General features: G+C 37.4%; 1 protein-coding gene across 1 annotated transcript; it reads left to right on the top strand.

Moving 5' to 3' along the window:
* The first annotated feature begins 1,080 nt into the window (after positions 1 to 1,080).
* On the top strand, positions 1,081 to 10,438 carry gcshb (glycine cleavage system protein H (aminomethyl carrier), b). Its single transcript, XM_028436270.1, has 5 exons — positions 1,081 to 1,312; positions 2,888 to 2,967; positions 7,519 to 7,582; positions 9,763 to 9,894; positions 10,025 to 10,438. The coding sequence occupies exons 1-5, from the start codon at positions 1,162 to 1,164 to the stop codon at positions 10,117 to 10,119; spliced, it is 522 nt and encodes a 173-aa protein (XP_028292071.1). The 5' UTR covers positions 1,081 to 1,161; the 3' UTR covers positions 10,120 to 10,438.
* The last annotated feature ends 3,293 nt before the right edge of the window (positions 10,439 to 13,731 follow it).

Here is a 13,731-nt window from a genome sequence, read left to right on the forward strand (position 1 = left end):
GCTAGAATGTGGTCACTACTAACTTTAAGTTAATGTTCTGTTGAATTCAGTTTTTTATGAGGTTGTTATACACTTGTCTTTATGGACAGTGTATTTAAGCCAACTGCTTTAATGTGTGTGAAAAAATCAAGTAGGCTTAATGTTAGTGTAGCAAACAGCTGCAACATTTTTCTTTAAATAGAGAATTTAAATAATGAAGAATCTACTAGAATTTATAACCTCTCTAAAATGTACAAATTTAACCTCAGTTTTACAGATCTAGGGATTATATTTGCTTTTGATGTCATGATTTTCCAAAACCCCTTTACCAAGAGAACATGAAAATCTTTGCGGTATTACAAAACACCTTTATACACATACATACAACCCATTATGGTTACCACGCATCATTTTGTGATGTAAGTTAAAAATTCATTACCTGATAAGATATAATCGAATGACAATTTATAGAAGAAACTGACTGAAAATATCGCCAAAGGTTTAAAAGAGCAATTGGATTATTGTTTGGTTTTTTAATTTGAAAAATAATAAACATTATCTCTTTGAGCTTTCCGCACTGTATGTCTATTTTTGTAATATTAAGTATTGTTTTTTAATTGTGCAAAAATAGACAAAAAGTAGATTAAAACAATTTAAAAATGGAAAAAAGCATTATCTTAATTTATTTTATTTTATTATTAAACATTTCAGGAGACCCCATTTTATTTCTAAATGACCCCACATGGGGTCATGACACGAAGGTTGAAAAACACTATTACAGAGAATAAAATAAGCTAAAATAAAAAGGTATTACAGTAGGACTTGGTCAAACTGTATGGGCAGCAACACAAACTTTATTTTCTATATTGAAACAGTGAAAAAACACGAGAAAAAGTAGTAACGACTTGAGGGCAAAATGTATAATTTGGCTTTCAAATGTTGAAGAATAATAAGTAACTCCAAAAATAAAACAGAAATAATCCAAATTAGTACATGAGTCAGTTTGTTACAGCGAAAATGATGTATGATCGCAGTTTTGAACTTGTGTCACGTCGCCTTTTCCCGCCACACGCACACGCATAATTACGCTTGACGCGTGCGCGCTGTCGGTGTTGATGGTGCGCGGCCCCGCGGCTCCTCCATGAGCCCCGGGTTAAAGCAGCGGCTGCACTCGGAGCGAAGATGGCGATGAGAGCGGCTCTACGGCGTCTCTCTGTCAACTTTCACCCGGCTCTGCCTCAGCTGTCGCCCGTCCCCCAGCTCTCTGCCGCCCGGCTGCTATGGAGGAGCAGCTCTGTGCGGGCAGTGAGCAGCAGCCCGGCCCTCTGCTCAGGTAAAACACAATAATAACTCACTAGTAGTTCATCCAACAGGGCTGGGCACTGAAGCCTGCTTACATGTGGCTTTCCCACGGTATCGGCTGTGTCACTTTCCCACATCTCTGAGCTTCGCAGGGGCTGCACTGAAGTTTGCCTTTGAGCTGCAGGTGGTTTATGGAGCTCAGTTACAGCAAAGGACAAAAACTGGGCAAAAACATGGCTTTACTTCCACTCTAACAGACAAACCAGCAGCTGGACGCTCCAGTCCAAATTATTATTATTACATTATTTAAATATCTAAATGGTCCACTGCATGGTGGCAATGCTGCTATCTAATTTGTAAAGTGCCATTTTATTTAATTTTTTTTACTCAGCCACACTTTTACCACCAAAATGTTGTCCACAAATCAATGTACTTTGTTGTTGCACTCTGACAAAAAAAAAAAACAAAAACATTATTTCTTTTTTTAATTTACCTTGTTTGTCATGCTGCATACAAGTCTTAACTGATTTACACCATTCAAAGGTCAAAATGTTCTGCTTATTAGTGACGATGAGGATATCTCAGTTGTAAAATGCTAACTCTTACCTTTAATGTAATCTAAGGTTTTATGTAATTTAGGCTGCTTTTGCAAGATCTCGATCACGTCTGCTCGAGTGAGACAGCTGCTGCTCATGTGCTACTGTTAAAGCTTTATTCCTGCAGCTACGGCCACAATTTGTACCTTAAAATGTTCCTCTTTCTTGTAATTCTACTTTTAGTGGGAATGATTTGCACTCATCCCTTACTTTGCACAAGTAGGACTTTTACCCTGAGTCTATGGACAGTTTTACCTTCTTTTTTACGTTCCCACTTGCATTGTCATGGCAATGCTAATTTTTCCAGTTAAACAAGTGTCTGCTTCACCGGAGTGTCATTTATTAACACAGGATGGTTTCCATGAATGGGAATCATTTAGACTTTTTCCCACAGTTTCCATCAATACCATTATTAGTTGTAAATAATAAAACGCAGCACAATAACTTCAGTCGGATAAAGCAGGCGTCTCTAAAGCTCCAAGAAGAGCTTATTTAGCGTTTCACAGCAGTGACTTTCAGTTCCCACCAGTGTGAGAGCAATAGTCATACATCAGCATCTGCACAGACTTTCTGTGATCGGGTTCAAACTTGTACTTTTCTGGATGGTCTGATGCCAACACTGAACTTCTTGAGACACCCTTGGGTGTCTCCTTTAAAAAAAAAATTGACAGCAGGAGCCAAAAAAAAAAAAAAGCTTCCAATGTTTGTGCTTATATGAAACGGAGCAGCTTTATTTACCTCAAAAGAGCAAATCATTTGCAGGTCAATAGTCCATATGAGACAACTGTTTGACTGGTGCAGCACATTCAGAAAACTGGAGTAGGTATTGAACATTAGTGTTCAAACTTCATGTTTTTTCAATTAAAAATAACAGAATGATCCTTATCTGGCCCACTTTAGGATAATCTGAAATGTTTTACAACCAAGAACTTAAATTAGTTTGACCCCCATTTGCTTTAATGGATCAAACTAACAAATAGTTTCTTTTTTTTCTCTCTCTCTCTCTCTAGCCCTAAAGTTCACTGATAAACATGAGTGGGTGCGGGTGGACGGGGGAGTCGGCACTGTAGGTATCAGCAGTTACGCTCAGGTAGGTTGTACGTGTCATGTTCCCGTGACCAGTGTGAGGTTCACTGACGGTATTTTCAAAAATGGCAATATGCTGATCACACTTGCCTTGGACGTTGCCCCCAGCAGCCATACAGTAAAAGGCTAATTTATGGCTTTATGGTTGATATGTGATTACAGAATCTTTCTTGGTGAGTTTTGGTCAAACTTCCCTAAGCAGGCCAGATACTGTCGTACTGATAACATTTACCAAGGTATCTTCTTAGAGGCTTCGCCGTTGTTATCAGCAGCATACAAGAACCCTGAGAGCACGGAACAGATAGAGATTCATTGGGCACACACACTGAAACCTTTGAATTCCAGACTGGTCTGCCCCAAAAAACCCTTTGACCAAATAAACCCTGTGTCTGCATTTGACTTGTAACCTCCAACTTGACTCTGTCTCATTTCATTCAAAACCGCCACAACAATGGTCATTGTTGGAGACAAACGGTAATCGCTTTAGAGATTTTCCAGGGCAGACACTTGCTCACGTGCACACATGTAGCCAATGACGATAGAGCTGTTTTTTTTTTTTTCTTTCTTTTTTTTTTTCTTTTCTTATATTTGCAGATTAATGGCAGGTTCCTTTGAAGCTTTTATTGCAATAATAGTTCCCAGGCTGAATCTGCCAAAAATGTTTGCAATGTCAAATGTTCACATTCCAAGTCATTCTTTTGACTCAATAAATTATAATATACCTTGTGATCATTAGTAATTAAGATATAAACTGCATTAGATGTATTGATGGGCTGTTAGTCTGCGTTAACCTTTTAACTTCAATTTCTAAGTTACTAGAGATAAATTTTTTACTATTGACTGAAAGTCTTGGATATGATGGACCACAGTCAGAGTTTAGACACCCCTCTTTCTATGCGTTGTGATTTTATTGGATGTCTCACCTCAGCACTACAGAGAGCCTTTAAAAAGCCACTCGTTCTATTCGTAGGGGTGGATTAGAGAAGGAAGTGAGAGCAGAGGAGTCTTTAGAGAGGCAGTGCACATCACTCTCAAAGACGTTCTGTGGTACAACATTAAAATATTTAACAGGGTGTGATTTTAAGGGTGTACTCATTTCCACGTCATGTTACAAGTCTGTTTTCTTTCCGTTTCTTCATCGTTCCCTCTTTAGATGACTTTACTAGCTATTAAATGTCCCGAAATTGTAGCAAACATGCTAAATATAATTAATAGTGTCAACTTCTTGTTAATTTAACATTTTATATGCTTCAGATGATTTACGCCAATGGGATGGTTACACACTGAAATAAAGCAAGATTACATCACAAGTGAGACTTTAGCCACAAGACCTTTAGACACTCGTTTAACGTGAAAAATGCTTGACGTTATCCTTTAAAAACCTTTTATCACCCACCAGTGAATCACCCTCAGGTTTTGCATAAAATCCCCCATGGCCAAGTGAGGTGGTTTAGTAATGCTTCTGCCGTGCTGTCATCAAGGCAAGGCAAGGCAAATTTATTTGTATATCGCATTTCATACTCAAGGCAACTCAATGTGCTTTACATGATAAAACATTCAATTGTTTAAAATCAATAAGAACATTTAAAATCATCAGTAAAATCATCATGACATCAACAACATGACCAAAAATCTCTCTCAATCATATGCAGTAGAGAAAAAAAGTGCCTTTAACTTTGATTTTAAAAATGTTCACATTGGATGCTGACTTCAGCTCTGCTGGCAGTTTGTTCCACTTCTTTGCAGCATAACAACTAAAAGCAGCATCACCATGTTTACTGTGAGCTCTGTGCTCCACTATCTGACCTGTGTCCATAGATCTGAGAGACCTGCTGGGTTCATACCTGACTAACATGTCACTGATGTATTCTGGACCAAACCCATTCACAGATTTATACACCAGCAGCAGAACTTTAAAGTCTATTCTGAGGCTGACTGGGAGCCATTGTAAAGACTTTAAAACTGGACTAATGTGCTCTGACCTCTTTGTTCTGGTTAAGACCTGAGCTGCAGCGTTCTGAACCAACTGTAGCTGTTTGATGCTCTTTTGGGGGATTCCTGTCAGAAGACCATTACAATAGTCCAGTTTGCTGGAGATAAAAGCATGGACCAGTTTCTCCTGATCTTTCTGAGCCATTAAACCTTTCACTCTGGAGATGTTCTTTAGGTGGTAGAAGGCTGTTTTTGTGATAGATTTGATCTGACTGCTGAATGTAAGATCTGAGTCAATCAGAACACCAAGGTTTTTGACTTGGTCTTTAGCTTTTAAAGATCGAGACTCAAGATAATTGCTGACAGCAGTCCTCTTTTCCTTGTTACCAAAGACAATCACCTCCATCTTGTCATGGTTTAGTTGAAGGAAGTTTTCACTCATCCAGCAGTTTACTTTTTCTAAACAGTCACACAACACCGCAATGGGACCATGGTCATCTGGGTTCAGTGATAGATATAGTTGTGTGTCATCTGCATAGCTCTGATAATCAACCTTACAGTTCTGTAAAATTTGTCCTAAAGGACGCATACTATATATAGGCTAAACAGAAGGGGTCCAAGAACAGATCCCTGAGGAACCCCACAGGACATTGGTAATCTGTCAGATTCAAAGTTTCCAATGCTTACAAAATAGCTTCGCTCCTCCAAGTAGGACTTAAACCATTGCATTACTTTTCAATTTAGTCCAACCCATGTTTGCAATTCGTGCAACAAAATTGTATGATCTACAGTGTCAAATGCAGCACTTAGATCCAATAGAATGAGAACAGATACTTTTCCTGAATCAGTGTTCAACTTTATGACATTGATCACTTTGATCAGAGCAGTTTCAGTGCTGTGATGAGAATGAAAACCTGACTGAAATCTATCAAATATTTTGTTGAATGTTAAGAATTGACTCGGTTGGTTGAAGACCACCTTCTCAATGATCTTGGCCATGAATGGAAGGTTGCTGATTGGTCTATAGTTAGCCAGTATAGAGGCATCCAGTGTTCTCTTTTTTAACAGAGGTTTCACAGCAGCTACTTTCAGGGATTTTGGTACAGTGCCTGATTGGAATGAGCAGTTAATTATCTGACACAAATCAGTGACAATTGATTTTACAACAGTTTTAAAGAAGTTTGAGGGTATTGTGTCAAGGCAACACGTTGATGGATTCAGCTGCTGAACAGTCTCCTCTATTGTTTTTGGGTTCACTGTAATAAACTCTAACATTGTAACATCAAGCAAACTCCTCCTATTTTGTTTTCAAAGTGAACAGACATGTTTTATTAGTTTATTGGATTAGATTAGATTAGAGTTAGGGTTGCATGCATGCATATATGCTCATGATCGATCTCAGTACGAGGTAAACACAGACCGTGACACCGGAAACAAAACGCGTAATCAAATCCTGCCTATTTCTGTCTAAATCACAGAGATGCCTATTCACATTGGATTAGTTTTATCACAGGACCTCGGAGTTCAGCAAACTATAGTAGGTCATTTGCGGGGGAATTTTTTACTTTACAAATTACTGACATGGCCGATTCGTATGGGATTAACATCAGACATTCTCTGCAATTATTACAAATAGCATGTAGTCCTTAGGTAAAACTAATCCCGTGCGAATAGGGCTTTAGTCTACATCTGTCTTTGGGAGACTGGCAGTACGGCTCATAATGAAACTAACATAAAAGTCACAATAAAGCATGATTTAGGAAAGAGCCCAAAGAAGGAAGAGGGTTGACATAAATGCTCCTTTAAGTCATTTACTCACACATTTACTCATTTTATTTACAAACTTGGTTTTTGGACTGTGAAAGGAAACCCCCCAAGAAGAAGATTAAAACTTTTTAGAAGCTGTTCTCTCTTTGATCACAAGACTTACAAAAAAAAAAAAGTTTTGTTCATTTTTTTTAAGCTTCACTCATCATGACATGGCAGCAAATGTCAAAATGGACCGAGAAAATACCGATGGTTTATCCAATTCAAACTACTCTACAAAAACCATCAAGTTAAACGGAAACAATAATGGTATAAATGATTATTAAGCTTTAATGATGGCCTGTTGGCTGCCTTGGTGTATTTACTGTGGAAAAGGTAACTTAAAGTGTTAGCATGTACACGCACATGAACACGACACCTCTAGCGTACTTGACACCAAGTTCCCCAATCTATTTTGCTTCACTTGCTTTTCTCCAGGTTGAGTACAAAGCCAAGTCGACTTGTTTCTTAAACGTACATTAAATTCTTTCATTTTATTCTCCTAAAAAAAAAACAAATTTACTCTGGCAGTGCTTGTGTCAGATGCTGACACTATTAACTTGTAACAAAGTTAACCCACAGCTTTAAAAAAAAAAAAAGCAATTGTAAATCAATTTAAAAGGATGACTGACTTACTCTGCATGAAGGAAGTCATTATAGGCATCAATCACAGATTCTACAAAAATAAATCTTTGAAATACATATTTTCGGTACTTTAACATGAGACTATGACAATATGTGAACTTTTACTGCCCTGTTTTGTTTATTTCTCAGGAATGTTTTTGTATGCACAGAACTGTCTGTCCTATCATTGCAGGAAGCCCTAGGTGATGTGGTTTACTGTGGGCTCCCAGAAATTGGCCAAAGACTTGAACAAAACGGTAAGTTATTCTCTGTATGGTACATGCGTTGGCCCTCATTTATCAACTGTTCAGATTTGATTAATGAAAGCTTCGGTATTTTATCAATTCTGACGTGAGCGTCAGGTCTGACCTCGTGTACGCAAATCTGATTGTGTGGAATTGTGGTTCAGCAAAGCTAAATCTGACAGACTGGAAAATAAAGTATTAAACAAGCCTCAGCTGTCATTTAAGCATAAGCAGACACACAATGGATTATTTAAACAAATTAAACAAAATAAATTACATTTTAAACAAGTTCGGATGAACTACGGCCGGGCCCGCAGAACGTCTCTGCGCCGAATAGCACGTACCACGTTTCCCAGAATTCAGTCAAACGACTCGTTTCCACCGAATCAAAAAGGTCTTCGAGAGGCTCTTCACATCCGCTCATAGAATATCCATGTCAAATTACAGCCCGATTCAACGAGCATTAACAAAGGAGTAGTCATTTAAAAAATGAAAAATCACTTTAATGGAAATTGCCAAAAAGGGGGGTGGGCCCCCCGGGCTCCTAATCGAATTGTGAGAGGCATAATTGCAATCTATGTTGAATTACTGTTTGAAACGATTTGTCACTCGACTATGTTCCCATAAATTTGGAAATTTCTGGAAATGGGGGCTGGGGCTCAATTCAAATAGGGCTCCGAGCATCTCATCATTCATTCATACCAAACCGCATTCCGATCTAACGATAACGAACGGAGGAGTAGTCATTTGTAAAAGGGGACCCCCTGGCGCCCCTCTAACATGTACGAGATAATGGCCCCCATGTTTATATTGGTATGTGCCAATGATTTGGTACCATCAACCATCGTAATATTTAACTGGCAAATAAATAAGAAATCGACTTAGGTTTTTTTTTTTTTGGGGGGGGGGGGGCCCTTAGGGCGCACGCACACACACGGGACGCAGTGCTGCTGTGCTCTGGCTTGAAGATGAGGTCCTGTTTCCTCTGTACACCACGTCACTGGAAGCTGTATGGAGGAAACAAGACCTAATTAATGCTTTTTAATGTAAATAACTCCTTAAACTTAAAAATGCGCCGCAGTAATCGTTAATGTGATGAATTATAGGTCAAAGCATAATAATAAACATACAAGGGACAACAAGTGAACAAGTGTTTCGATAGATAATATATTTCAATGTGATATTTATTGCCTAAAGCGTGCAGATTGTATCCGTGTGTGTCTCCAGGATCTCTGCTGTGAAGTTGTTCACAACGCACACAGGGGGGCAGACATCGTCTGCTCAGGAGCAGATCCTCTTCCACAGATCGTTTAAATGCGCTTCTTTAACTCCAATTTTCACACTGTCAAAAAGCACTTTTTTTTTTTTTTTGCTCCACCTCTGTGAGGATGGCAATTTTCATTTTGGAAAGGTTTCTTTTCTTGGTTGACCTCAGTGGGCGGGGCCTCCGAAACAGGAGGGCGTAACATGTTGACGATTGAATTCAACCGCCGCATTTGTCAACACCTGATCATTTGTACACTGGGATCGGTCTGATACAAATGTTTACCACCAAATGTGAACTAACCTGTTTTCACGCAAGGTTCATAAATGAGTAGGGGTGTGAAAAAAAAAAAAGTCGATCTCAAGATGTATCGCGATTTATTTTTTTTATTTTTGGGTTCTATTTTTTTTTTTTTTTTTTTCAAAATTTTATCAATGTTTTTGTGTATTTGTGAAATATTTCAGTGGTGGTTACAATGCTTTTAATGTGTTCAGATCAGTGCTTAAACTGATACAATAGGATAAATTATTTTTTTCTTATTTTTATGCATTATCAGTAACTCTGGGTGCTTTATCCTTAATGTTGTTACAATGCCGTCATTATGTTGTAATGGTTACTTTGAGACTTCTACACAGTAGTTTCAGTGAAAAGAAACTTGTTGCCCTTTATTTTACGATGGCAGTTTGTAACGCTGCATTTTCTTTTTTTCAGTGAAAATGTGCAAAAACACTAATAATAAATAGGACGTTTTGAAGCAAATAGTTTTGATTCAATGTGTCCTCTGAATGATCAATATCTTCTAAAGATCTGTTTAATTTTGATATTAACTGTGTAGAATATCGTGGTATCGTATTGCAACATCCTTGCCAATACTCACCCCTCTAAATGAGAGCCATTGTGATCATATGTCTGCGTGTGTGCGTTGCAGAGGAGTTTGGTGCTTTGGAGAGCGTGAAGGCTGCCAGCGAGCTGTACTCACCGCTCACAGGAGAGGTGACTGAAATCAACACAGAGCTGGCAGACACCCCGGGACTGGTAAACAAAGCCTGCTATGGGGACGGTTAGTACTTTTTAATTACAAGAGTTGCTTCATCGTCATCACTCCATGTGGATGATGAGTGAACTGGAAATACCAGTCAGCGTCTTGTTGGAATGCACTTGCTTGTAAAATGAGGTTTTTATTTTTTCAGGTTGGCTAATCAAGATGATCATTGAAAAGCCAGAAGAAGTCGACGACCTCATGGATCAAGCTGCTTACGATAAATTTCTTAAATCACTTGAATGAGCCGGAGTCACTGTGCTTCATTAATGTGTAATTAGTAGGCATGGCTACTAACATCCAATGTGACACAAGTCTTCATCATGACTTCATGGTGTCGTGGTATTTATTTTGATACAGGAAGTGTGCTATCAGAACCATTAGAAATATTCTGTCACAACTTGTGTTAAGATGGTTTAACCACTAGCCAATGTAACAGGCTTTTACTGTGTCAAGAAGATTGGTTTTTGTGTCCACTGCTTCACTCCATATTTCTACACAAATGTGGTAAAAGGCTGATAAAAATCTGTCACATTCACTCAATAAAATATGCTATTTGTTTGAATTTTGACTCTATTTTTTTCTTCCTCCAACAGTAAAAGATAAACTATCTTTGTAATAACGTAAACTGATGCAGTTCCATCTAATCTACAACAGTATAGCTTTAGGGTTAAAAGGCAGGTTTTCTTATGATGCACTCTACACAAGCATGTCTATTTCATGTCAGTGCACATTGGCAGACAAAGTCTGCTGCTACTATGTAGATCCACGCACCTTGACCTTTGGCCTCAGGTGAAGATAGGCCGAGATTGCAGAAAGCCGATCAATCATTAATGAGTGTGGGTTTAAAATCTGTGAGGGAACAAAAAACTGCTCTCAGGCTGATAATGGAGGAAACTTTGTAAATGTGCAACTTCTGACAAAAGTGTTCAATGCTTTAATCATTCACCTTTACTTTTATTTATTAGGATAGGGACAGTGCACATTAACATTTATGCACACAGCAATAGATGCAAAAATTCTGAATTATCGCAAAAATGCTCATGTGTTGTTGCAGTCCCAGGGCAGGCAACAAGAAACGTCAATCAGACAACGCAGAGGGCAATAAACCACAATAGACGCCTTACAAAACAATGCTTACAGAATAGGTTGTGTGTTAAGAGTCTGTATTTGTCATCATGTATTACATAATAGATTTGTTTGACTTGATATCCACCAACATAAAAGGCAATGCTACTAAAAGGCATGTGTATGCTGCTAACCAACCATTCTGCCAGGTTCTACAAAAGATGTTAGATTTTATGTTGATTAGGTCACGAAATATATCTTGATGGCTAAAGCTACTTTTATAGTTTTTGACCCCCCCCCTCATGGATTTATTCCACAAATATCAGCGCACAATAAGAATATATATTCAGTTTTGGTAATAGAAAAAGTTTAATATTAGTTTTCAATGTTTCCTTGAACAGCACAATGGTTTTCTAATATCGGTGGGGACAGAAACAATGGGTATTTTTTTAATTTATTCATAATTTCCCGTCATCTCCTGCCTTATGTGGGACCAAGACGTGTCAGTTCATGTTCGAATTAAGATCATTTCCATCATTATGATTATAATTTTTAACTTAAACAACACAAACCCTACATTCTTAAGGCAGTGGGTATCCGTACGGTTGCCGTATCAATATACCAACATTCTATTCGTATGCAGCGGCCCTCATTGGCCAGTTTAGGTCACGTGATTGGTCAGTCATTGGCCAGTTTAGGTTGCGTGACTAAGACTAAACCTAACTGTAAACCTAACCCTAAAAATTGTTGCGATATAGGGTTATAACTAAACCTAACCCAAGACGCTACGTACGTGTACTTCGGTAAACGTACCAATAGCACTGTGGGTTTTCCGTACGATAACCGTAAGAATAGACACTTTATATTTTTAATGCTGTCATTTGTTAATTTTCCACTCTCTCTCTTAAGTACCCCCTGTAGTGCCTTTGCGTACCCCGAGGGGTACATGTACCCCCATTTGAGAAACACTGATATAACATAGAAGCTTTATTGTCATTGCACTGATAAGACAATCCAACAAAATCTCATTGGCAGCAGCCCATCAATCAAACAGCAGAAAGATTAAAATACTTTAACAAATATGTAGTCATAAATATATTTATTTTTTGGAAAAATAATTGAAAACAATTTGGGAGTTAAAAGTTAAAACAAGTAGATGCTAAAATGCACAATCATGTTAAAACCTGACATGGAGAATATGAAAACACTGCTTTGTGAAAGCTAAATTGCATACCTGTTAAAGAAAAAAAAGTAAAATATCTGGGTCTGATTATAAGCAAAAACATGGAGCGTGAAAATGTGAATATCACTCCTCGATTGAATATTGTACAGAAAGTGTTCAACCACTGGCTAACTCGTGATTTGTCTATTATGGGTCATATCTTGTTATCCAAAACCGAAGGCCTCTAAAGACTCATTTATCCCTGTTATTCACTTTTAACCCCCAAAGACAATTAAATCAGCTAATTCAACTATTTTTAAATTTATCTGGAAGACCAAAACACCATTATATTTTAAGGGCACAACTAGTTAAAGACTATGAATATGGAGGTATAAAAGCCTTGCATTTTGGATCTATCATTTCAGCTTTTAGAGTTAAATGGCTAAAAGGTTGCATTACCCAACAGCAATCTATATGGTATATACTGTACTGAATAAATTATTTATCAAGAATGGGGGACTCAAATTTCATTATTATTATTATTATTATTTTAATTATTATTATTATTATTATTATTATTATTATTATTATTATTATTATTATTATTATTATTATTATTATTATATCTATGGCGCCATCTGTTGGAGTGGAGGTGCGGAAGTGGCACAATTTTCAAGGTTTTTATGTAGAAACAGGAGCTGGTAAACATGCCCAGTAGTTAGGCTGCTCCGCTGAGAAGTGACAATGTCTCCAGCTGTAAAAAACACACGTCTACAAAAATTGTGAAAAATTCAGTAAGCAAAAATATTGATTATATATCAGAAAAAAATAAATAATGTAATTGTTTTTTTTTTATTATTGAAAAAAAAAATAATAAAAAATTTAAAATCGCGATACATCGTGAAATCAATTTTTTGCAACCCCCGGTGCCAGTGGTACGTCTACTGAAGTACACGTATGTAGCGTCTTAGGGGTTAGGGTTTGATTTAGGGTTAGGTTATAACAATATATAGCAACAATTTTTAGGGTTAAGTTTACGGTTCGGTTTAGTCTTAGTCACGTGACCTAAACTGGCCAAAGAGGGGCACTGCGTACGGACATAATGCCGGTATATTGATACGGCAACCGTACGGGTAGCCACTACCTTTATCATATGAGGCTTTCATGAACAAGTACCGTGTACAAATTTCTTGTAATGGTTACAACAAGGTCTGTAATGCAATTCCCATTGCTTTTCTCAGACTCATTCAGAACATCATGCTTGCCTACTTTAACTAGTGATCAAGTTCATCTTGTTGATAAAAAGTACAACAACAAAATTGTTACCCAAGCTTTCAATAAACAAATGTTTTGGAATTTTAATTAAAAAAAATACTAAACATGACCTAGAAAGCTCATTTAAACACAAACCTTTTTCTTTTCACTTATCTTACCCAATTGCACCAAACGTCAAAGAAACACATTTTAAGATTATTTCTGGCATAGACCCTGTTGGTTATTTTGTACATAAAGGATTCCATTTTGACCCCATTTTGAACAATTGAATTTTTATTTTTTTAGTTGAATAAATACAAATGTTGTTATTTGAATGGGTGAATATTTTATTTATACTTGTAAATGGAAAGACT

This window comes from Gouania willdenowi, chromosome 3 (genome assembly GCF_900634775.1).
Source record: "Gouania willdenowi chromosome 3, fGouWil2.1, whole genome shotgun sequence".
Lineage (NCBI taxonomy): Eukaryota > Metazoa > Chordata > Actinopteri > Blenniiformes > Gobiesocidae > Gouania > Gouania willdenowi.

Bases quoted from the DNA above. Each gene is read 5' to 3' on its own strand.
- gcshb (XM_028436270.1), top strand. From the start codon at position 1,162: ATGGCGATGAGAGCGGCTCTACGGCGTCTCTCTGTCAACTTTCACCCG. The intron at 1,313-2,887 runs GTAAAACACAAT...CTCTCTCTCTAG, and splicing joins CAGCCCGGCCCTCTGCTCAG to CCCTAAAGTTCACTGATAAA. The intron at 7,583-9,762 runs GTAAGTTATTCT...TGTGCGTTGCAG, and splicing joins CCAAAGACTTGAACAAAACG to AGGAGTTTGGTGCTTTGGAG.